The 27234-nt window shown below is 37.8% G+C and overlaps 1 protein-coding gene across 1 annotated transcript in view; it reads right to left on the reverse strand.

Moving 5' to 3' along the window:
* The window catches only part of SMARCA1 (SWI/SNF related, matrix associated, actin dependent regulator of chromatin, subfamily a, member 1), a 77436-nt gene that overhangs the window by 30203 nt on the left and 19999 nt on the right, over positions 1 to 27234 (reverse strand). Inside the window, 10 exon segments of the mRNA XM_033201288.1 lie at positions 3608 to 3721; positions 3980 to 4090; positions 9458 to 9577; positions 11708 to 11856; positions 12815 to 12947; positions 14726 to 14878; positions 15813 to 15848; positions 19827 to 19948; positions 21217 to 21443; positions 23129 to 23238. Of these exon segments, the coding sequence (XP_033057179.1) occupies positions 3608 to 3721; positions 3980 to 4090; positions 9458 to 9577; positions 11708 to 11856; positions 12815 to 12947; positions 14726 to 14878; positions 15813 to 15848; positions 19827 to 19948; positions 21217 to 21443; positions 23129 to 23238 (1275 nt within the window).

Here is a 27234-nt window from a genome sequence, read left to right on the forward strand (position 1 = left end):
ATGCGGCTGAAGAGAGCAAAAGGTTAGGAGTAGAGGAGTAGGGGACTGGTTCTCCTTCCACCACTACCACTGCAGTCCAAGTCACCACCATCTTCTCTCATTCTGATACTTCAACAGCCTCCTGGCTGGTTTCCTTGGATAAACCTGCCATTTTCTGCATCGCGGTCAAAGTGATCTTTTAAAAATGTAAATCTGGACCAGGTGCGGAGGCTCACACCTGTAATCCCAGCACTTTGGGAGGCTGAGGTGGGCAGATAAAGACATCAAGAAATCAAAACCATCCTGGCCAACACAGTGAAACCCCATTTCTACTAAAAATACAAAAATTAGCTGGGCATGCTGGCATGCGCCTGTAGTCCCAGCTACTTGGGAGGCTGAGGCAGGAGAATCCCTTGAACCCGGGAGGCAGAGGTTGCAATGAGCCAAGATCGCGCCACTGCATTCCAGCCTGGTGACAGAGCCAGACTCCGTCTCAAAAAAAAAAAAAAAAAAAAATGTAAATCTGATCATAATTGACCATTTATAAGTTGTATGACCTTAAGCAAATTATTCAGGACAAATTACTCAACTTTTCTATGCTTCAGTTTCCTCATCTGTAAAATAAGGATGTAGTTCAAGGGCCGTTAGAAGGATAATGAGCTAACATTTATAAATAACTTGGAACAATAAATAACACATGTAAGGACTAAGTATCTGCTATTAGTATTACTTTACCACCCGCCCACCCACTTCCCTGCCTTAAAAACATCTCAGTGGGTTTCCTTTACTCTAAAGCTAAAGTTCAACTACATTAATATGACCTACAAAGCCCTCCATATGATTTGACTCTACCCACTTAGCAGCCTCATCTCAAGTCACCCTCTTTCTAACAGTCCCTAACAACACTGGCTTTCTTAGAGCTCCCAGAAGGAGCCATCCTCCTTCCCACCTCAAGACCTTTGCATATGAGGTGCCACCTGCCTCAGCTTTTCTATCCCACACTTCACTTAGCTCATTCACATCTCTGGAAACTCAGCTTAAATGACACTTCCTTAGGGAACGCTTCCCTGATCTCCCAGTCCACATAAGATACCCATGTTATATTCCCTTCATTAGCACCCCTTGTAAGCACAGAACCACACAAATGCCACCACCATTATACTGTAGTATCTAATGCCTATCTCCTCTATTAGAATGTAAGCTCCACAAGGTGAAAGACTCTTATTCACTGCTTTATCCCAAGTGCTTGGCCCAGTACCTGGCACAGAGGAGTGCTCAATAAATAGGTATTAAACTCTGTAAAAAGGTCCTCCTTTTACTCTTTTTCCCTCTCCTCTTGCTTCTTTCAGGGAAGTGAGGAAGAGCAAACAGTAAGGTGCAATAGCACGAATTCCATGCCATCCATCTCCCCTCTCCCTATTCATCCCTTTCCTTTATAATACTTACACCTCCCCCTCCTCTTCCCCTTCCTTTCTACCACCCTTAATAGCTGTCCCTTCATTCCTCTATCTTCTGAGATTTCCTCTCTTCTCCATCTCCTTACAGCTGGCCACCACCCAAAGAGTCACTGTAAGACTTCACCCCTAACCACAAACTGCCTGTAAAGAAAGGCACTGTTTATATTCAAACCAGACCCGTGGCCAGAATGTGGTGGGAACTGTAAATTATCATGGGGAACAAAATTTCAGTATCTCCGAAGAAGGAGCATTAAAGTTATATCAGAGATGATTTTTTTAATTGTTGCTACTCGACTACCACTTGGCCCAACTCCCAAATGTCATGCCACACCAATGTAAACACAGTCCTTATTTAGGACTGCAGAAAGAAGCAGGGTTTCATCACATGCAGAAAGAGCCCAGAATGTCTGAGTGGAATGAACAGAACATCTGAATACTGAGAAACTGGTTGTGAGACCAGGACGCATGGCAACCCTGTTAGCTCCATGACCTTGAACAATGTCCTTTAACCTCACTGAACTTCAGTTTCCTCACCTATTAAATGGCGATGATAATAACACCTACTTCATGAGGTTGTAAGGAACACCTACTTCAAGAGGTTGTTAGACCTCAGTATGTGTTAAAGCACTTTGTAACTTATAAAATATTCTATGCAAATATTTGATTTGTTACTGAGGTCTAACATTTCAATTAATTCTCCTTTCAAGTCTCACTAATAACAGTTAATGAAAGTAACAGAAAATAATATTCCAAACCTATAATTATTATAACCTTAATGAGATATGTATCTGTTTACCTCATAAGGTAACTACTTCATTATTAAATAATAATTATTGTTAATAATTATTAATTTTCCTATTTTTATTTTGCATTTGAACCTATAACTTACCTGTTTCTTCTGGTGTATCACTGTTTTCACTTTCTTTGAAACTAGATTTATGTCTTATGTGAATGTTCACCCTAAAGATCTACTCTAGTTCCAAATATAAATGAGTTAAGATATAAGTATCTTATATACGTGGAGCTTTTCTAGGCACACTCCAGCTACTAATTAAAATAATGGGTCACAGTTCCAGTTGTGATAAAGGTTTACAAAATAAAATTAAAACACAGCTGTTAATTCATAAAACAGAACACTTCATAAAATTAAAATAGTGTTAATATTTTATTTATTTTATTTTATTTTATTTTTGAGACAGAGTCTCCCTCTGTCACCCAGGCTGGAGTGTAGTGGCGTGATTTCAGCTCACTGCAACCTTCACCTCCCAGGTTCAAGTGATTCTCCTGCCTCAGCCTCCCGAGTAGCTGGGATTACAGGCGCCTGCCACCACACCCAGCTAATTTTTGTATTTTTAGTAGATACAGGGTTTTGTCATGTTGGCAAGGCTGGTCTCATGCTCCTGACCTCAAGTGATCTTCCTGCCAGCCTCCCAAAGTGCTGGGATTACAGGCATGAGCCACTGCGCCCGGCCAGTATTTTATAATTTTTTAATATTAGTGATTATTATACCTTTGGTCATCTCTCTCCATTCACTAGGAAGTCAATTTCACATACAGAAATTACCTGGTATGCTTACTCTCTCAATACGACAGATTTAGTGTGACATATTAAATTTCACTCATGAAAACTAGGATTCTATCTACCTATATAAATAAGAATTCCAAATACCAAACGATCATTTTAAAATTGTATAATTCACTGTCATGTTTATCATTATCTTTAACACCTAAGTGACTACAATCTACTACCCACCAGCAAGGCTTTCAGCAACCTATAAGCAATAAAGACAGAAATACTATTTCTTGGACCTATTAAGGAAATGATCAAAAATTTCCTATCATATATTAATATTTGCTTTTAACTGCATACCTACTGTTCTCTCTACATATTCTTTAACTATTCAAAGACTGGCATTATAAAAATAATATGTTGTTATTACTATTTTGAAATATTGCATAATTCTTCATTAATCTCATTTAGTGATGACTGTACTGGTGATTGAGTAGTTAGATGTTTTACATCTAGTTAAACTTCCTCTTTGGTTTTAAAAACATCACTGTTGTGATTTACTGTTACAGTCTCTCAAATTAAAATGCAACACCTTCTAGTCTAGATTAACAGATTAAATTATTTTTAAATATTATATTAATCTAAAAAATGGAAAAAATACCTTATAGCCTATTGTCTTCCGATAATAAAGAATTTCCTTTTCCAGGAGCTCAAATAAGCGTGGTGGGAAAAATTGAAAATCCTGAACATTTGGCTGTTTTGGAGGCCGCGGAGCCTATGAGAGGAAAATATATTATATATAGTTCTTTTCAGTACAGGAAGTAAACTTACTTATCTTTTGCTATTTCTGTTATATATGTAACAATAAATACAATAAAATCCATTTATATGGCTGGACCAAATCAAATACTTTTTTGCACTGTTATATTTTAGAGACTATGATTTGGCAATGATATAAGTAAACCTGACCCATAGATCATGTTGCAAGAGAAATCTACTTTAGGACATAAAAACTGGCCTTGTACAGTTTTACCTTTGGAATCTTTGGCTCGCTGACACGCAAAGCCTCTCTAAAGTAGGCATCCACTGCATAGTTTGCTTTGCGTTCTCGTTTAGGAGGTTCAATCCATTCCACCATGCCAAGCTATACACAACAAACAACAACAAGGGGTTTAATGACTCCAAACAGTTTTATCAAAATCAAGTACATCAAGGCTGCAGAAACATAAGAAAGCAAAAGCCACCAGGAAGAATCAAAACTTGCCTTATAAATCACAATTTACCTCCAAAGTTCCAAAACATAGTGGTACACCAAGTTTAGACACAAAGACAGTTTTCTTTATTTTTATTTGAAAGTAGGTTTAAAAATTAGTTCTTCCTTGGTGATTGAGAAGAATCTGTACAATCTGCTTGTTTTTTGTTTTGTTTTGTTTTGTTTTGTTTTGTTAAATGAAATAAAGGTAGCTAATATAGAAGGAAGAGTAACATTGACTATGGTAACTGTAGTTAAGTGTATGAATTAGAAACAGATGAAAAGGGTAAACAATAAATATCAACATGACAAGCATATATCCCTTCAAATAAAGAGAAATGTTCAAATGAGACCTTCTGGAAATGTAGGTATGGCAGAGTTGGAAAAGTTGGTGCAAACAGAAAGACCTAGATTCTGCTACTTTACTAGTCATATAACTTTGGGGAAATTATGTTTTTCCATCTGCAAAATGAGAATAATAATACCTACCTTAAGGATTACATATGATCATATATGTGAAAGCATTAAGTAAACTGCCAAGAGTTAAATACAAGATATTATTAAACATCCAAAGTAGCATAAACCAGGATTTGGCAGCATTATCAATTTTACCCTATTATCAGCTAGAAAATATAATTTAACAGTCAACAGACAAAACTGACACTACAATGTTCTGGAGTCTGAGAAACGGCTTCCTAATCCATATTTTTCTTTATTTCAGTCCTTAGCCTAGAGTCTTTACATAAAAAGGGGCATTAATCCACCATTAGTTGTCTCACTCTACTTGATCTAATATAAGGGCTGAATTCCAACCTTGGCATCATATTTTAAGAGTGGATAATAAACCAAGATGACCAGGGTGGTTAGAGATCTACAAATTCTCACAGTGCCTAGAGAAGCAATGGCTAAAGACAGACACAATGGTGACATCTGCATATGCGAAAGTCTATCAAATAGAAAAGAACACAGTTATTTGTTGATCTGTAAGATTAAAACCAATGTGGAAAGTTAGAGAAAGTAAATGGCTACTCAATATAACTTAACTATTAATTAAGTACCTACTGTACTGTGTGCAAGTCAGTGTCAGGGATATACAGATGAATAAAATAATCTCTTTCATCAAGGAACTTGTAACTCAAATAAAAAGTTTTCTGAGAACCAGAGAACATGAAACAGTGAAACAAAGTGCCCTGAGAGGGGTAAGATTCCCAACACTACAGTGTTCAGAGGCTGCATGTCTGTCTTAGATGCTAAAGATGAGATTTCTTAATTACAAGAAACTTAGCATAAACGACCTTCTAAGAGCCTATGAGATATCGATACTATAATGAGATTATTAGATAAAATGAGAAATTCCCACAGCAATGAAACAAATTTCGCTTTTCTTTCAGATGGATTAATGTGAAGTGACAGTATTGAAAGAGCTATTTTATAAATAACCTCTCTCTCTCTCTCTCTCTCTCTCTATATATATATATATATATATATATATATATAATTTTTTTTTTTTTTTCCGAGACAGAGTCTTGCTCTGTCGCCCAGGGTGGAGTGCAGTAGCGCGATCTCAGCTCACTGCAAACTCCGCCTCCCAGGTTCACACCATTTTCCTGCCTCAGCCTCTCGAGCAGTGGGGACTACAGGCGCCCGCCACCGTGCCCTGCTAATTTTTGCATTTTTAGTAGAGACAGGTTTTCACCATGGTCTCGATCTCCTGACCTCGTGATCCACCCTCCTCAGACTCCCAAAGTGCTGGGATTACAGGCGTGAGCCCTCACACCCGGCCATAAATAACCATTATCTTATCTTTCTCAATTGGAGTAAAACTAAATTAATAATAGTTTAAACTAACATTCTACAAGTGATGTATTTAGCTATTTAACCTATACTTGTTTGATGGTCTAGGCATTCAAATTTGAAACAAACATTAAAGGCCAATTCCTCAACTTTCAAAAAAAGAATAAATCATACTGAGTTAGTTTATTTCACATAAGAGTACATTAATGCTAACTTATCTGGGTTAATTTATTCAGGATCACAGCCATCATGACTTAATTTACCAGGTATGGTTGTAAAAGTAATGCAACTGATTCAACATACCATATATGAAAATCTACCTCAATGTATACTTTCCATGATTTATAAATGATATTCTTTCAAGTTTTCACTTCTCCTCAAAAGATAATTTAAACCTATTTTAAGAACCTATCTAGAAAATACAGAGGCAGAAATAAAATATAATCTCAGCTTAGAATATTCAGAAAAAATGTGATTCTGGACATCACTGTTACTGTCAGACATTTAATTATAAAAATACAAGCCATCATAGTTATTAAAATTCTCTTTATCTATGCATCATTACTTTGCTAAAATTAGAAGCACAAGGAAACCAGTTAGAGATAGACAAGTATTTTACTAACTTTTCTCTAAAAATGCGGATAAGAAGCTCCACTGGTATTTAGACTTCATTGTTTAAAATTTTTCCACTTTATAAAACACTCCTAGTACCCATAAGTCTGTAGGAATAATTGTAAAATTAATAAAATTTATATCACATAATGAGATCTCAAAAGCATATTAGGAAGGCAATTTCCACCCTGTGCAGATAGGCCATCACCTCCATCTCAGCAGGATAAAATATAAGCAGTCTAAGTGAAGATTAGAGATAGGACAATCTGACAAATACAAGTCAAGAAACTAAAAGCTATCAGAAGCAATAACAGAAACAAAGCATTATCAGCATACTAGCTAAAATGCAAAACCAAAATGGCTCTTCTCATTTTTCAGTAAAATAAGTACCTAAGAATGAGCTTTTTTATTTTAAGAAAATTCATTTCCGTCAGTTCAAAAATATAACAGCATTATGGAGCAATTTGAGCAACAAAATATGTAAAGATAGAACTGGATTGTAACTCAAAACATCCATGGGTCCATACTGATATAAATAAATAACTGAAGATACAAACAAATTGGGGAGAAGGGGTAGATCTTCCACACAGAAAAGTATCAATTAATAAATACATATAGGTGGAATGAAGAAAAAACAAAATTACCATTAGGGAAACACCACAATAACTACTTCAGGCAAGCTCCACCAATACATGCTAAAATCAGTGAGTAAGAGTTTGAGAAAGATCTCCCCACAAGGTATTTATCAATTACAGAGGAAAAAATGGCAGAGGATGTATTAGAAAGCCTGGATTTCCAGGCAGAAGCCTGTCACAGGGGCGCTGCCCTGTGGAGCGACTCTACTAAGGCAATGCTGAGTGGAAATGTGAGGTTGGAATTCCTACAGAAAGTCCCCAACAAAGGCACTGCCTAGTGGAATTGGGGTTGTTACAGGGACCCTAGAATTATAGAGCCACCAGCATCCAGCAACTCCTATCTGGAAAAGCTGCAGGCACCATACTCCAATTCATGAGAGCAGCCACGTGGGCTGTACCCAGCAAAGCCCTGGAGGCAGGGCTGCTCAAGTGCTTGGGATCCCATCTCTCACACTAGTGTGCCCAGCATGTGGGACACAGAGTCAAGGGAGATCATTTTGGAGCTTTCAGATTTAATATCTACCCTGCTGGGTTTTGGACTTGCATGGGGCTTGGTTCTCCCTTTCAGAATGGAAATGTTTACCCAATGCCTATATAACCATTGTATCTCAGAAATAAATATCTTGTTTTTCGTTTTACAGGCTCACAGCTGTAAGGAACTTGCATTGAGACTGAGATGAGACTTTGGACTTTTTAGCTGATGCTGGAACAAGCTAAGACTTTTGAGGACCATTGGGATGGAATGATTATAATTTGCAATGTGGGAAGGACATGAGATGTGGGAGGCCAGGGGCAGAATGCTATAGTTTGGATATATTTGTCCCCCAAATCTCACATGGCAATTTGATCCCCAGTGTTGGAGGTGGGGCCCAATAGGAAGTGTTTGGGTCACGGGGGCAGATCTCTCATGAAGGGCTTGGTGTAGTCCTCGAGGTAATGAGTGAGTTCTCTCACTCTATTAGCTCCTGACAAAGAGCCTAGCATTTCCCTCTTCTCTCTGGCACTGTCTCTCTCTCTGTCTCGACCATGTGGTCTTTACATACGCCGGCTCTCCTTTGCCTTCATCCATAAGTGAAAGCAGGCTGAGCCCCTCACCAGAAGCAGATGCTGATGCCATGCTTCTCTTACAGCCTGTAGAACCATGAGCCTCAGGTATCCCTTTACAGCAACACAAATGTGCAGTAGATATACCAATTACCCTGACAGTAGATATACCTGATATCTACCCTGATATCTACCCTGACAGTAGATATACCAATTACCCTGATTTGATCATTACACATTGTATATATGTAACAAAATATCACTCTGCATCCCATAAATATGTACAATTAACATGTGTCAACTAAAAATAAAGGAAAAAATAATAAAGTCTATTTTTAAAGAAATGCAATGTGGGATACTAGATTAGATCCCCTGGAATCTAGCACCAGTTAATTAGATAATTAACCAATATCTTTTCCTGGTACAGGAAAGGACATTAGGAGAAAAAATGGTGTTAATTTCCCGGTTGTGATCGTTATACTAACATGTAAACTGTTATATTAGGGGAAGCTGAGTGAAGGATATAGGTTAGCTCTGTACTATTTTTACAACTATTCTGTAAGTCTAAAGTAATTTAAAAATAAAAAATTTTTAAAATGCAGCCTTAATTTCAGTTTAAAAAACAAGATAAATAAAACCCCCGTTTCTTCAACAGACCACATGTAACAAAGTCCTTCTGCATTTAAGTAACTAAATGTTACTAATATTATTATTCATATAGTTAACATTAAGTGCCAGGCACTATTCGAATAACTTTATGAGTATTAACTCATTTCATCATCAGAATCCCTCTATGATGTAACTATTATAACCTCCATTTGATAAGTGAGAAAACTGAGAATACCCACAGTCACTTAATTAGTGACAAAAGTTGAGATTTCAGCTCCAGAATTCAGGAATTCAACCTCAATCCTACTCTGCTTCTCAATAACAAAAGTAGTACTAGCAGTAGTAGTAGTAGCAGCAGCAGCAGCAACAGCAAAAATGATGATGATGATGATGACGGTAAACCAGTAAAATATATGAAAGATAAACCTTGCATGAGATCTCTAGACCTGTATCAAATTTCACTGTAGAGCAGGGTATTATAATAGGTAAATGCCAGGGTTATTTTATAATTCTTATAGGGAGAAATGCTCATTTGAGGTTCTAATGGTTGAGAGTAAAAAGTTACCTTCTGTTTTTCTCTATAATCTTCTCCTTCAAACTTGTATAAACTTTGTTCGATGTCCATTCTAAAATTTCTTAGAGAAGACTCTCCCATTTTTTGCAGGCGCTCATTCATCTCTGCAGTCTAAAGATGAATACATTGAAATGAGAAAATAATCACTGAATTACTTGTAAAAGTCTGTGGAATCTCTACCTTTTTAATAGTCAGGTTTTGACATGAAATATCCAGTCTGCTAATTTACAAGGTATGAATGCAATGCTAACATCAAACTTGAAGTGTAAATTTTACTTGCCCAAGTATTTCAAATATTTAAATGGTGCTTCCTAAGTACTCTCACTCAGGCTTTCTTTAAAATCTTTTATCAGTGAAGTTGTAGCCACATTATAATCGCTCTTGCATAATTTAAATGGGACAAATAGCTAAAGCTAACAGAAAGACAAAGATGGACTAAAATAACACATTTTGCATACCAATATGAAACGCATTAACACAAGATTATTCAAAATGCAGGTTATTACCTGAACTACAAAATTCTTCTGAAAAGCAAATTCAACCAGTTTACAAAATATGTAACAAACATAGTAAAATACACCAGAGAGATGAAATCAGCAAAATCCACACTGTGATTAAGTCAAAAGGCAAACAACCTAGTCTTTTCACCAAATAAATTATAAGCAATACAATATATGGCAGGAGAAGGGGCCTATAGATTTTAAAAGATAGGGATGAAATCTCAACCAATGGCAATTTGTATTCTGATTTGCATTCTGATTTAAAAACAAAAAGAAAATTTTTTAAGTATAAATATTTATGAAACAATTGTAAATCTGAATACTAACTGGATATTTGGTGTTATTAAAGAATTATTGGTGTTGGCCGGGCGCGGTGGCTCAAGACTGTAATCCCAGCACTTTGGGAGGCCGAGACGGGCGAATCACGAGGTCAGGAGATAGAGACCACCCTGGCTGGCACGGTGAAATCCCGTCTCTACTAAAAAATACAAAAAAACTAGCCGGGCGAGGTGGTGGGCGCCTGTAGTCCCAGCTACTCTGGAGGCTGAGGCAGGAGGATGGCGTAAACCCGGGAGGCGGAGCTTGCAGTGAGCCGAGATCCGGCCACTGCACTCCAGCCTGGGCGACAGAGCGAGACGCTGTCTCAAAAAAAAAAAAAAAAAAAAAGAAGTATTGGGGTTTTTCAGGTAAGACAATGTTATAATGACTATCTTTAAAGAGTCTTTCTATTTTAGAAATACACAGTGAATTATTTACAGCTGAAGTATGTCTGAGATTTGCTTCAAAATAATCCAAGGAGGGGAAAAGATAACGAGGCATATAAGCAGAACGGGACTGGTTGATGGTTGTTAGAAACAGGTGATAAGTACTTCGGGGCTCAATATACTTCTCTGTCTACTTTTACTTATGTTTAAAATTATCCATAATGCGTGGAGAGGGGAAGGTGAATTAAACACAAAATTACAATATTCTGAAACAACTTATGCTTTAACAAATAGTGATTTAGTATTTCTTGAAATGTTTTATAAAAGATTTTCAATTAACCAATGTATCAGTAGATGATTTCTAGTCCACGGCAACATATATATATATATATATATAATATATATATATATATATACACATACATAAAAATATATAGTCCTGGTCAGGCATGATGGCTCATGCCTATAATGTCAGTGCTTTGAGAGGCAGAGATGGGAGGCTCACTTGGGGCCAGAGGTTCAAGATCAGCCTGGGCAACAAAGCAAGACACTGTCTCTAAAAAAGAAAATTAATAGAATGTGCATGCTGGTACATGCCTGTGGTCCCAGCTACTCTGGAGGCTGAGGTGGGAGGATCACATGAGACCAGGAGGTAGAGGCTACAGTGAGTTATGATTGCACCACTGCACTCCAGCCTGGGTGACAGAGCAAAACTCTGTCTCTAATAAAAAAAAAAGTATTCCTTATACATGTGATTAAACACAAAATTTACTTGGCTTTTAGGTAGAGTATTTTCAATAAAGCATTAGATATAAGGTCACTCAATTTTAAACCCTGCTTCTTAGTCTTTCTCACCAAAAAAAAAGTTTTTAAGCCTTAATCTACCCCTGGAAATAGATCTACAAGTTGTTGGAGACAATATGAGTTATCTGAAACATGTAGATAATGTAGACAAACATGTACAATGAAAACATAAGTATGCTGAAGTATGCTGATATTAAAATCCAGCATGAAAATAAAATGCTATTTTAACTAACCTTCTTTTCCCCTCTCTCCAGAATAGTTGTAATGTCTTCATCTGTCAACTCACTCTCTTTAGAAGCAAAAACATGGGTGGCTCCATGCCGTATCATTTGTAACATTTCCTCTTTCGCCAGCTTGTTAGACTGTTGGTCAATGAGTCTTCCTAATGATAAAAATTGAAATTGTACATATTCAATCAATTATATTCCAAAGAAGGCATAATCATTCTAATCAGACATTACCACATTTAGCCATCCATAAAGCTTTAAAAGAACAAAAAATTAGTGAGCATTAAGGTTATTTGTTTAATGAACAACCCTACAAGTTTTTCTTCTAGCATACTTTCTATTTCTATATGAATTCCCTTCTGTAAAACTCAGTTAAAACCCAGAAGGACAGAAACTTTTTTCATGTTCAAACGCTGTTTTCAGATCAAACTTCTCTATATGAAAAGGTACCCTCTAACGTGTTTTCAAAAAATTAAAAGTAGCCATTTTATCTGCTAAATAATCTCAGGTACTTCAAAAAGCATGCTACTGACATTGAAGAATAAGCTAGTGATGTTCAACTACTCCATATATTAAATGCTAGGGTTTCAATTCAGAAGATTTCAATTCACATTTTTTGTTTGTTTGTTTTGAGACAGAGTCTTGCTCTGTCGCCCAAGGTGGAGTGCAGTGGCGCGATCTCAGCTCACTGCAACCTCCACCTCCCAGGTTCAAGCAATTCTCCTGCCTCAGTCTCCTGAGTAGCTGGGACTACTGGCGCACGCCACCACACCTGGCTAATTTTTTGTATTTTTAGTAGAGACAAGGTTTCACCATGTTGGCCAGGCTGGTCTCAAACTCCTGATCTCAGGTGATCTGCCCGCCTCGGCCTCCCAAAGTGCTGGGATTACAGGCATGACCCACCTTACCCGGCCTCAATTAGCATTTTTAAATTTTTTCCTTTTATTTTTAGGTGATACATAACAATTGTACAGACTCATGGGATACACAGTGATGTTTCAATTTTTCCTCTAAGTTTTCAAATTTTGATCACCTTTTATTAAAAGTAATCTCCTTTGAAGAAAATCACGTGTTTTATAAAAAACACCTAATTAAGTTTCTATGTATAAATACCTTGTTGTATAACAATTGAATCAAGTCTCAGCTTTATCTCAGCTCTCTCTACAATCCTCTCTTCAACAGTGTTGTCAGTGATGAGACGGAATACACGTACTGGCTTCTTCTGACCAATACGATGTGCTCGATCCTAGTAGAAAAAGTCCTAATATAAGATATTGGATATTCTGGATAAAATTTAGAGTATAGCCATCATATGCTGTAAAATTCTAAAAATAAAATTAGTTCTTTATCTCCCAATCTGACACTTTGAAAAAGAACATGATGAATATTGAGAATATCTAAAGACCACTGGGAACAAAGAAATCTGCAAATATTATATTGTACCATTAATGGGAAATTTCCAGGACAAAGGGCAAAGCACCTGTAAGATAAGTAAAAGAGGGAGCCGAAAGTTTCTGGATTGAGTTACTAAGTAACTTTAAGCCACTAAATATAAACATCTTCCAAACTAGTAAGGAATTTTATTAAGTAGTTAGTAAGGGTTGCTATGGTGGCAAAAATCTGCTTTATCTCATCATCAGGCACTTCTTTCTGCTTATTGAGGGATATGCAGTAGAGCTATAAAAATTAATGGGATATTAATATCCTTACTATTCAGTAGTCTAGAACTGGTGCTATGGTTTATAGTTTGTACAGGTGACAAGTGGCAAACTTCTAGTGGTATAAAACCATCTAGGGATTTTTAAAACACAGAAGCTACTAGAGCAAATAGGTAAAGGGAGGAGGGTGGTAGAGAAAAAAATTTAAGTTCAAAACAGGCCTTGTTTTGAACTTAAATTTAAGTTCAAGTTCAAAACAGGCCTTGTTTGAACTAAATACAAAAACACTAGAGCCTAGTAACAAAGTTTCAACACAGCACATTTTTAAAACAGAATACCCTACACATATTCACATTAAACCTGAACCAACAAATCCTGAAAGACTGGATGCACACTAAGACGTCTACAGAAATGAAGTGCTATCGCTATTAAATTTTTCAGTTCAGTAACACTGTAACTTACTGGTGCTTACTCCTAGTTAGTCATATCAAACAGGTAGTTCAATACCATTGTAATGTAATAATTACGCCAAAGCATATTGATTTTGGAATGTCCCAGTGGTCAATCCCTTTCAATTCTCTATCATAAAAGGAAAGCCTTCTAAGTTATACCTCATTGGCATATGACTTTTCATTGCTCCCAAAAAGACAATTATCCCATAGCTATATATTCAAAATCGTAAGAAGTTATTTTGTATCTTTTTACTTCTAAATTATATTTATTTATCTGAAAATGTCAGTCAAATTGAGAGAAGCTGTAGCTCTAGTTCAATAAATGACACCAAAATATCAAAGGGGTTACTTGTAGTGTCATGATGCAAGGTCGGAGAAATTGCTCCCTAAAAAAGATTTTAAGTGTAGAATAGCTTTTGCATGGTATCATTATTAAGTAGCAAGTGTTTTTCTGGAATATATTCCTTTCTTGCCTTTTTGCCTTCTCTCCCAAAATTTTTTTATGAAAGTTAAAAATCCTACCTCTCCTAATTTCACTACTAAGGACTTTAATATATTAGTTGTTAAGCAGAATAATAACAAGAGATTGTTTTTTAATCCTTTTCATTAAAACAAATGTATGTGCCCTCTTCAATCTGTAGGAATGGGAAAAAACTGATATTTCTATTTCATGATAAAAACCAAAATCAACACAAAAATGGCATAGTTGGATCTGGGGTGTGTTTGTTGTTTGCTTTCATTTCTTTTGTCTTTGCAATTAGCATAACAACTGTGTTTTCCAGGATAATCGAATGTAACTTCTACAAAATCTCTCAAAAATTGTTACCTTTTTATCATGAATGACCTTTACATGTATAAATAGCAATAGTATTCAGAGCTATGATAAATTTCTGACACCATTAAAGATTACTAACCATAGCTTGTAGATCAACCTGTGGGTTCCAGTCTGAATCATATAGTATAACCACATCAGCACTTGCCAGGTTAATTCCGAGACCTCCAGCCCTGGTACTTAGCATAAAGATGAATTTGCTACTATTAGGAGCATTAAAAGCCTCTATTGCTTCCTTTATTTTTAATTGATAAAGGGATAGAAGAAAAAGAGAAAAATAAAATTAGACTATCAGGGTCCTTAAGAAACAAATAAAATAATTAAAATACATATGGAAAATCTTCACACACTTTATAATATTCCTTATAAATATACTTTATAATATTCTTCCATCTTCAAAAATATTTGTGTCTATACTTATACTGTACTGTGTGAATTTCTGTAGAAAGTATATTATATAAATGAAGTTCCTAATCTTTAAAAGCTTACATCAATAGAGACAATTCAGAGCAATTACATAGACAAATTTAACTAAGCAAGTAATAATTCATTTACATTATTTAAAAAATAATAATGAAAACATTTTAATTGAGAGCTGAAATATATCTGGGGAATGAAGTATCAGAAAGCTCAACTTCATTTCCATTAGCTTATGAATGATTAGTTTAGAAGATTAACCAACAGAGAAAATGGTTTACAAATGGGAATGAGGGCAATGGATAAAGGGGAAAGTAAGATTTCTATCAGTATGGTAACAAGAAACAAGCAAGTAAGTAATGAAGAAAATCAGGATGACAATCCAGGGGTATTTAGTAAAGAATCTTAAAATTAATATGAATATTCTTACTATATAAATATCTCATACAAATTAATTAGAAAAACAGAGTCCAGTAGAAAAATGAGCAGAAAAAAAGAACAGACAATTCACAGAACAAATACAAATGGTTAGAAAACACAACAATAATGTTCATTCTTGCTAGTAATCAAATAAATGCAAACTAAAACAACATAATAACATTTTTGAAGATTAAAAAAAGATAATACTCAATGTTGACGAGGGGGCGGTGAGACGGGCACTCTCATACATTGCTGCTGGGAGTATAAATTGGTACAACCTTTCTGGAAAGCAATTTGGCAATATGCATCAAGAGCCTTAAAAATGTTCATACCCTTTGACCCAGAAATTCCACTTCTAGGAATTTATCCTAAGGAAATAATCAGAGATGTGCACAAAGATTTATGTATAAGGACTTTCACTATAGCATTATTTATAATAGTGAAAATTTTGAAACAACCTAAATGATCAACAATGGGGGATGAATTATTTACAGTACATCCATAGGGTGAAATATTACCCTAAAATTACTTTTACAATTATTTTTTACGGACATTAAAAAGTACAATATAATATCAAGAAAAAAGTATCAGCATACTGTACTTTACATATAGTATATGAAGTATATACCAATTACTTATACATATTACATATACCTAAAAAGATTGGCCAGAAATACTTGTATTTAATTTCAAAACTTCCTTCAGCAGTCACATATTACTTGCACAATCACAAAGTATGGGCAATCTTTTTTAAAATAAATAGATGGCATGGTCAAAGTTTTAGGCAGAGAAGGTGACTCCCACTGTCACAGTCAGCAGAGCAGGTAAAGGGGGCAGTATAGAAAGCAGCGTGGTGTAGTGAGAGGCACCTTGGTGTAGAGGAAATAGCAAAAACTTGGGCATGAATCACAACTTCACCACTGATTACATCTGTGATTCTGGGCAAGTATTTAATCTCTCTGAGACACAGTTTCAAATGGAGAAAATTATACCAATACTTTACCGGGCTGCTGGGAGAATTCAATTGGAACTTTAAGTTGCCTAGCTTATAGTAGTTGCTTGACAAATGTTAGTTCCTTTCCCTACAAAAGTGAGGAGGCCAATTAAGCAGAGGTTACAGGAACTGAGTCAGACGATGACCACTGGCTTTGTTAGCTGAATTTAGCTGCAGTAATGGAGAAAGGGAAAATCTGAGAGCTGTTGAGAAAGAATTACTTATTCACAGCTGGCACACAATCAAAGTAAGGAATCAAACGTGGTCTTCTTACTGGGAAAATAGATGAAATGATGGTGTGGACAACATAATGGGAAAGCAGGGCATTTCCAAGAAAAAAGGAACAGCTCTGACTTTGCTATATTTAAAGTCAATACATGAAATTCAGAGTCTCTGAGGGGATAACATTGTTTGGAATTTTAAAAAACCAGAACAATTTGGACATAAATAGGTAAACAGTAGAGAGCTCAGTGAGAAATGCAAATTGGCTATTTGAGGTCAGAAAGCACGTACTGCTCTGCCATGATATTCTCTTTGTCCTAGGAACAAGGATCATCCTGAATGGTACCATAGGGCCTATATTTAGTATGGATTTGGGGAAACCAATCCTCAGCAATAAGTCAGCAAAAGCTCAGTAACGCTTCAAGTTGCCATCTCAGAGAAGTGAAAAAACTATAGGACAGGGAATAGTGTAAGCCTTGAAATGTCCTCAAATATATAAATGTTATTGCAACTGTTTCCCCATAGAGGTAGCAGTAAAACCTTTAATATGAAAAGGGTCTGTGCGCTTGCTGTGAACACTACAGTATGCTAGAACCAGATTCAATGAGGAGGCACACAAGGAACGGAGTGCCCATTGCAGCTACAGAAGGAGAGGGATGCTGGCTAAGAGAGAGTCCTTGTAGCCTGAGATGGGGCCCTAAAGTGTAACGGAGAAAGCCCTGTGTGCAATTTCATGACATGCAGTACGTACTGCAATATGCCATTTAAAACTGTGCTCATACCTATTACATCCACTTATCCTCACAACAACAACGTCAGAGAAAGAAGCCTAGGTGTTATTATCCTTATAATAGAATTAAATGTACTGAGGCTCAGAGAATTAAATGGCTTGCACACGCTGCAAAGTGGTGAAGTTGGTGCTAAAATTCAGGTCTTCTGAAACCAAGTTCAGTGCATTTTCCACTACCATAAAATCATGATCTTTACCCAAAGCATGAGTACAGCAGGTCCTCGAGTAACATCGTTTCATTATAAAACTGATGACAAAAAAAAAAACAATCAATTCCTGGCCAGGGCCACTGTCCATATGGGTTTTGCATGTGCTCCCCATGTCTGTATGAGTTTTCTCTGTGCACTCCCACAGCCCAAAGCTGTGCACAAAAAGCAAACTGGCATGTCTACACAGTCCCAGCGTGAGTGGTGTGTGTATGAGCATGCCCTGTGATGGAATGGCATTCTGTCCAGGGCTAGTTCCTCCCTGGGGTCCTGAGCTGCCAGAAGAGGCTCCAACCACTGTAATCCTGAACTGGAATAAGCAGGTAAATAATTATCTTGTTTTTATTAATCTTTTTTTTTTTTTTGAGATGGAGTCTCGCTCGGTCGCCCAGGCTGGAGTGCAGTGGCCGGATCTCAGCTCACTGCAAGCTCCGCCTCCCGGGTTTACGCCATTCTCCTGCCTCAGCCTCCCGAGTAGCTGGGACTACAGACGCCCGCCACCTCGCCCAGCTAGTTTTTTGCATTTTTTAGTAGAGACGGGGTTTCACCGTGTTCGCCAGGATGGTCTCGATCTCCTGACCTCGTGATCCGCCCGTCTCGGCCTCCCAAAGTGCTGGGATTACAGGCTTGAGCCACCGCGCCCAGCCTTATTAATCTTTCTTAAATGTATGTCTGGCTCACATTTATTTCCATGTTTAATATTGTAAGTGTTTTGGTCTTTATTTAGAAGTTTGGTGATGTCTTTGTGACCAGAAATATGCCATAGGAATTGGGGTCTTGTCCTGTCACATAGTTTGAAGTGCAGTGGCACAATCACATCTCACTGTGGCCTCAAACTCCTGGGCTCAAGCCATTTTCCTGCCTCGGCCTCCCGAGTAGCAGGGACTACAGGTGCGTGCCACCATGCCTGGCTAACGCTTTTTAAATTTTAATTTAATTTTATTTGTAGAGACCGGGTCTCGCTATGTTGCTCAGGCTAGTCTTTACTGGGCTCAAGCAATCCCCCTGCCTCAGCCTCCCAATCCCAAACACTGGTATCACAGGCATGAGTCAACACACCTGGCCAGAACTTAAATCTTGTTTGTATCAATTAGCCTAAGATAGAACTGATTTCATCATACATTGTTTTGCTTGACGTCGCAGTTTCTAAGAACCTATTTTTTTTTTTTTTTTTAGACAGAGTCTCATTATGTCGCCCAGGCTGGAGTGGTGCAATGGCATGATCTTGGCTCACTGCAACCTCCGCCTCCTGGGGTTCAAGCGATTCTCCTGCCTCAGTCTCCTGAGTAGCTGGGATTACAGGGGCGTGCCACCACGCTTGGCTAATTTTTTTTTGCAACGACATTAAGTGAGGACTTACTGTACGGACTTAAAACAGAAGCCAAAGACAGAGCTCTGAAGGATCACAGAAAACAGAAGATAAATTAGCAAAGCCTTCCAAGAACAAGTGCTTTAAAGGGTATTAAACGCATTAGACCCATGACATTTGTGAGGAATAATCTAAAGACCTGCAAGAATTTCCATGTTTGAGAAAAATACCACATACTAGATAAGCTTAATCACTAAGTGACTCATTCCTGCACGCCAACCTTTTAGTGTCCCAAGGTCTAAATTCATGATAAATACCTATACGTATGTTGTCACATTTAGTTTTTACAAGAGCTCCATAAGAACCAAGATCATTCCCTTTACGAATTACCATGCTTCGTGAGTCTTTAGGGTTGCTTATAAACTGGCAAAATCTCAACTATTAAACTCCACAAATGGCAAAGGTCTGCTATAGCTGGCAAATCAGGAAAAGAAAATGACATAAAATTGGAGGTCAGAGAGTAAGGTGAGAAACTGTTAGTAATTTAAAAGGTCAGAGATAGGCATGGTTAGAGAAGATAAGGATGGGATGGTGTAGTGCCCTTTAGATAAGTGATGATGTATTTGAAGACCTTGAAAAAGATGATTTGTAAAGAGTCAGTGGAATGGAAGCCACATTGAAGACTGAAGAGAGAAAGAGATGGTAATGAGAAATTCAACGCACCCATCAAAAGAAAAGGCAAAAGTTCAAAACTACCTAATGTTGATACACATTGCTTAATTGAACTCTGATTTCTGAAGTCTTATTTTATTTTCTCTTCCTCACCTCTCTTTCTTCATGCGGGGTTTGTCCATCCAGTCGACAATACTCATAACCACGCCACATGCAATAATCTTCCAAAATATCCAGCAAGCGAGTCATCTGGCTGAAAATGAGAACCCTTGAACCTAAAACATTTCGCCAAGAAAAAGTGAGTTGTACAACTTGTGTAAAACTAACTGAAAAGCTACGAAATAAACATATGCAACATAAATGTAGAGCACATGAACACTCCACTAAACACACACACACACATACACACACGTGCACACACACCCGCACACACCTGCAAGAGATGCTATATACAGAATTACGCATTTGTTGAGTTAGGCATTTTTTTTTTGAGACAGAGTCTGGCTCTGTCGCCCAGGCTGGAGTGCAGTGGCCGGATCTCAGCTCACTGCAAGCTCCGCTTCCCGGGTTTACGCCATTCTCCTGCCTCAGCCTCCCGAGTAGCTGGGACTACAGGCGCCTGCCACCTCGCCCGGCTAGTTTTTTTGTATTTTTTAGTAGAGACGGGGTTTCACTATGTTAACCAGGATGGTCTCGATCTCCTGACCTCGTGATCCGCCCGTCTCGGCCTCCCAAAGTGCTGGGATTACAGGCTTGAGCCACCGCGCCCGGCCGAGTTAGGCATTTTTTAAGGTCTTCAAAATCCTCCACACATACTGCAATGACTTAAAAGACTGCCTTTACTTTTTAAGGATGAATGATGGATCCACAGGCTCTCTCACTGGACTACAGCAATAGCCTCCCAACTAGTCTCCTGTTCCTAGTCTCTCATCCTCAATAGACCCCCATACTGCTTTCAAGGTTCTCTTCCTAACATGTAAGAGTGACATACTCTGATTGTCACTCTTCACAGCCAGTCTTCTCTGACGTTCCCTCTGCCTTCAAAATAAAAGTCCTAACTCCTTAACGCATGGTTTAAAATACCTTTCATAATTTGGTTGCATCCATCTTTCCAGATTCAACAACTGCCACTCTACCCCAAGTACCATATGCTCTCTCTGTTCCCTTGTTTCACACCTCTGTTTCATTGCCCTGGAAAACCCTTCCTCTCCTTTTCCCCACGGTTTACTCGTACACATTCTCCAGTGCTCTCCTCAAAGGTTATCTCTGTGAAGACTTTCCCAACTCCCAGTTTCTCAACATATCATAGCACTTATCACAATGAATTGCAACTATTCCTCCTCACGACACTGAGCTTATCCAAGGCAAAGATTGTTGTCTTATTCATCTTTGTACACCCAGCCCGTAGGACAATTCCTGGCAAATGGTAAGTACTCAACAATGTCTGCTGAATAACTGAATGAATGAATATGGAAAAATTTTATTTATATACAAGTCATTAATATAAATTTATTCCATGCTAATTTAAAAATTTATTACTTACCCTGTTCTTTGAGTTTGGCCAATAGTTTATCCAGAACTACCATTTTACCACTGTTGCTGACAATATGCTCATCAGTGGTATAAGGTGGACCAGGTTCAGCACCATCAAACAGATATGGATGATTACAACACTTTCGAAGCTGCATCAGAATGTTTAAGAGTCGCATCTTGTCCATCTTGCCAGAAGAGTTTAAAACATCAATATCTTTCATCAGGATTTTTGTATACCTAAAAATTTAAACTACAATTACTCATCAATTACTACAAAGTTAATGTCATAAAGAAATGTTCCTTTGGCCATCAGATTAGATTCCTGTTTAAAGATAAACAAGATTTGATTTGAGATTAAATCTGATGGGCAAAACCAACAAAGTAATGACTATTTGAACATGTGAACTTATGTGCTGCTTATAAACCTGTTTCCTCCTGCTTTATCCATGACCAGAAATTGCCATCAGTTGATAATTATTTAGAGAATTCTATCTGCTAATTATTAGTAACTACAGCATGTGCCTGAATTTGACATCCAACATTTACTTGTTTGAACTAGAAACAATTTCAATTTCTTATACCTGTCTTCACAGGTCATTTTTTTCTGATCCTACAAACATTTTTCATTCTCTTTTCTACAATTCCACCCCTACAAACAGAGACTTGTGTGTGTGTGTGTAGATAGACAGATAGATGGATAGATAGATAGATAGATACCTGATCAATGATATATGTAATTATAATAATCATCAACTTTTACTGAGTACAAGTGCCAAGTACCATGTCAAGGGCTTTATATGAATTATGCCACTAAATCTTCATAACAATTCTGAGTATTTACTAGTATCATCCCCATTTTACAGATGGAAATTAAGGCAGCTAAAAGAAGTTAAACAACTTACTCAGGGTCACAGAAGGGACAAAACCAAGCTGTGATCTTATTTATGTCTGAGTCCAAAGAATATACTCTTAATCTCTAGCCTATACTGGCTTGTGTAGTAAAGAAATCATATACTTTATACATGATCTAACTGTATTTATATACATAACATTTTGCTCCTATTAGCAGCACTATTACATTAACACTTCCCATTTATGATTCCTTGTGACTTCCCTTGTCAATTTCCTGCTTTAATTGCATTTATCTAACCATTCCAGATTCTATTTTTGTAATATCCACAACCACCAACATTTTCATCATCATTAGTAAATGGTTATAACCATTTTCACTGAAGGAAAAAGCAAGAATGCTTTTTTTTTGAGACAGGGTCTCACTCTGTCGCCTACCCTGGAGTGCAATGGCACAAACATAGCTCACTGCAGCCTTGACTTCCTGGGCTCCAGTAATCCTCCTGCCTCGGCCTCTCATGTAGCGGTGTGTGCCACAATGCTCAGCTAATTTTATTTTTTATTTTTTGTAGAGATGGGGTCTCACTTTGTTGCCCAGGCTAGTCTTGAACTCCTAGGCTCAAACGATCCTCCTGCCTTGGCCTCCCAAAGTGCTGGGATTACAGATGTGAGCCACTGCACCTGGCCAAGGAATGCTTTAAAAGAATGCTTTTTAACTAACAAGCATGCCACTGACATTACCCCCCTTTAATCCTAACATCATCCTCACAAGTATTATTATCCCCATTTTACAGAATGGAAATTTAGGCTATGTAACTTGCCCAAGATAACTATCTATTAAGTGGTAATGCATGGAATTCAAACACAGATCTATAGACTCCAAAACCTATACTCTTTTCAAAAGGTTAAATAAAATACTTACAAACTTTCTCTGAGAATATCTGAACTACTTAACTTGCCATTTAAATATAAAATGTAATTTTTGAACTAACGGCATAACTGAACAACTACAAAGCTAATTTTTAGTAAATCCTTGCATACAAATAAGTTTTAATGGAAATGAAATAGCTCACCATTCTCGTTGCATCTTACTCAGCCCCAAGTAAATCTTTATTTCCTTTTTAGGTGGCAGACTCTTCTCTACATCAGTTTTTATACGGCGTAACAAAAATGGTTTTAAAACCTAAAAGGTGATCATTTTTATAAAAGTTTATGAAACATTTAATACGATTAATAATGTATTTCATTAACAACATTAATGTGAAATTTACTTCCCACTGCAAAGTCTGACAAACACTACCAATACCAGTTGCCAACTTTCTTGGTAAAGAACCACCAAGCAAGAGTCCATTAGAAAATCAGAATAGGGGACCTAAAGTAGGCATTCATGACTTCATGGCACAAAATACATGAAAAATTAAGACAAGACTATTGGTTGCTGAATAAGCACTAAAGAACCCTTAAAAAAAAAAAAAGCTGCTGTAACACAAGATTTTTTTTTTTTTTTTTTTTTGGAGACAGAGTCTCACTCTTTCACCCAGGCTGGAGTGCAACGGCACAATCTTGGCTCATTGCAACCTCCGCCTCCTGGGTTCAAGCAATTCCCCTGCCTCAGTCTCCTGAGTAGCTGGAATTACATGCATGCGCCACCATGCCTGGCTCATTTTTGTATCTTTAGTAGAGACAGGGTTTCACCATGTTAGCCAGGCTGGTCTCAAACTCCTGACCTTGTGATCTACCCGCCTTGGCCTCCCAAAGTACTGGGATTACAGGTACAAGCCACTGCGCCCAGCCCACAACAAGATTTTTAAACCTGAGAGGAAATCTGAAGTCAGAGTATCGATCAGGGAGTCTTCAAAAATGAAATAAAAATGCAGGTCATTTCAAAGTACCATCATGTGCCACTTAATGATGGGGATATGTTCTAAGAAATGTGTTGTTAAGTGATTTCATCATTGTGTTAAGATCATAGAGTGTTCTTACACAAACCTATATGTCATATGTATTTATTTGTTTTTTCACATAGAAAACCAAGTGTTCCAGCACCATTACTCACTATCAATCATTTCCCCTACTTGATCTGCAATGCCAGTATCAAGTGTCATATATCAGGTCTCTATATATGCTCCATTATAATCTGATGGGACCACCATCATCTATGCGGTCCATCGTTGACCATAACGTTGTTATGCCAGTGCATGACTGTAGTTAAATATATAAATGAGGAGAAAATATTCATTGTGAAGGAAAATACAGATGAATAGAGAAAACAAGATAAAAATAATCAGTGTATACCTGGAAGACAGATTCTATCACAAGAAAATAGTGCTACAATCTACAGAGTACCTACCTACAATGTGCCAGACACTATACTATGAACTTTACATGTATTATTTAATCCTTACAATAAATTAAATAAACTTAATCCTTATAATAAATAAATTAAATAAATATTGTAAATCCTTATAATAAATCCTTACATGTATTATTTAATCCTTACAAAAATCTGTACTTTTAGTAGAGATGTGGTTTCACCATGTTGGCCAGGATGGTCTCAAGGAAATGTTATCAGTTCTATTTTAGTAAGTTCATCAAAGGAACTTTGCTAGCAAGTGGTAGATGTGGAATTCAAACCCAGATCAAGCTAATTCTAAAATCAGCTCAGTCCTGACTAGCTGTTGTGAGCCTAGGAAAGTACTCTAATTTTTCCAAGCCTATTTCCTCATCGGTTCATCCAAAAACAAATATATGATATGTGTATATGCCAAACTTTTTTTTTTTTTTTTTTGAGACAGAGTCTCTCTCTGTCACCCAGGCTGGAGTGCAGTGGGGCAATTTCGGCTCACTGCCACCTCCGCCTCCCAGGTTCAAGCAATTCTGCCTCAGCCTCCCAAGTAGCTGGGACTACAGGCGCACACCACCATGCCTGGCTAAGTTTTCATATTTTAGTAGAGATAAGGTTTCACCATGTTGCCCAACTCCTGAGCTCAGGTAATCTGCCCATCTCGACCTCCCAAAGAGCTAGGATTACAGGCGTGAGCCACCATGCCCAGCCCGCCAAACTTTTTGAGGGTGGGGGCGAGGGGGGACAGAGTCTTGCTCTGTCACCAGGCTGGAATGCAGTGGCGAGATCTCGGCTCACTACAACCTCCGTCTCGTCTCCCAGGTTCAAGCCATTCTCCTACCTCAGCCTCCCGAGTAGCTGGGACTACAGGCGCCCACCACCACGTCCAACTATTTTTTTGTATTTTTAGTAGAGATGTGGTTTCACCATGTTGGCCAGGATGGTCTCAATCTCTGGACCTAGTGATCCACCCACCTCAGCCTCCCAAAGTGCTGGGATTACAGGCGTGAGCCACCGTGCCTGGTCAAACATTTTTAAATGGGGATAATGATATCTATTTCCAAGTCTGCTGTGGAAATTTGTGGTAGTACATGTGTAGAACTTAAGTATACAGTAGACAATAAACTATAGCTATTATTATTAGAGATCTATGGGAGGTAAGGAAAAGGGAAGAGTAAAAGAAGACTTCTGGTTTCTGGTGTGAGCCTCAAAGATTTCTAAAAGATATCCTTAAGAGTTTAAACTGCCTGTGAGATACTTAAGCAAAAAGACTCCGAAGGCAAGGGGATATGAAAGTATAGTGCTTAGGAGGAGGATACAGAGAGGTCAGTTCAGGAGGTATCAGTATATAGGTGGTAGGTAAAACCATGGGTGGGGATCCCCAGGGAGAGCATGTATGAAAATCAAAGACAAAGCCCTATAAAACACTAAACTTTATAAGAGACAGTCAAGGAAAGAAAGCCCACAAAAGGGACTGATAGGGGTGGACAAAGGGTGAAAGAAAATCCAAAAGAGAACAGTATCGTAGAAACCAAGCAGGAAAGAGTTTTCAGCAGGAAGAGATAGTTAGCAGCTTCAAAGCAATAGCCAAGATACTGACCAAAAAGCATACCCTGAATTCAGCAACTGGAAAGTCATTGAAGATACTGTGAGATAAGTTTCAGTTGTATGGAATGGATAGAAGCCAGTGGTCAATGGATTCAAGAGTAAACAGGAGACTAGGGAGTAGATATGGAGAGGATAAACTACTCTTTCAAGAAGTTTAGCTATCAAGGGAAGAAATGGAATCACAGCCAGAGGCACACAGTGTTGAGGGAGCACTGTTTTGCATACGTGTGAGGGTGGATGGGTACGTGTTTGGGTTTGGAGTTAATAAGGGAGATACCTGAGCATGTTTACACTTAGGGTAAAGAATCTGGATGGAGAGGTAGAAAACATAGTCGGTTAAAAAGATAGAAAATATAGTCAATTAAAAATAAGTAAAAAATATAGTCAACTAAAAAGATAAATCATGGGGGAAAGTCCATAAAGAATAGGAAGAGATGAGATAAAGGATTCACATGGGAGAATTAGCCACTGACCAGAGAAAAGACACCTCTTCCACTCAAACAGAAGGTAACACAGATGCAGGTCTCCTTGGAAGGTAGACATCCTTGAAGGACTTCCTACCTAATGTCTTCTTTTTTCTCTTTGAGAAAGGAATGATGTTACCTGCTGAGGGAGAAGGAGGGCAGAGATACCTGGGATAGAAGTCTTGAGGAGACTGGGGAAGGTCTGAAATAGTTGTTACAGGAAACAGGGAAGAATACTGTAGAAGGTCATGTTGAAGGATCACCAGTATCACAACATCTCAGCTTATGTTAGAGAACATGGAATCATAGTGGTTCCAACCTGGGCAGTTGTGAAATCTTCTTTATCAGTGTTGGGCAGCCCCAATACAGAGATGTCCACTCTGCTAGTAAGTGGCAGAAGCAAAATTGAAACCCAGAAGACAGAGAGACAGTTACATTACATTATTCCAGGTTATGGTTTTTAGGCAGGTATGGCAGACGGAGAAGGGAGCAAGGGAGCTTAGGAGTACTGGCCAAAGATGGTTTGAGTGATAGAAAATGAGTTAACTGCTGGATAGAAAAAAAAAGTCACAACAGGAATAAGCTAATACATGGGGAGAAAAATGCAGAGGTCTGGGGATTAGAGGTCTCTGTGAGGTAACAGGACAAGTACAGAATGATTAACATGAACGAAAGTACTAGAAAGAGATGAGAAGTTGTGATCAAAGAATAGAAAGTTGGGGCCAGGCACAGTGGTTCACGCCTGAAATCCCAGCACTTTGGG

The sequence above is a fragment of the Trachypithecus francoisi genome, unplaced genomic scaffold (assembly GCF_009764315.1).
Source record: "Trachypithecus francoisi isolate TF-2019V2 unplaced genomic scaffold, Tfra_2.0 Lachesis_group6, whole genome shotgun sequence".
Lineage (NCBI taxonomy): Eukaryota > Metazoa > Chordata > Mammalia > Primates > Cercopithecidae > Trachypithecus > Trachypithecus francoisi.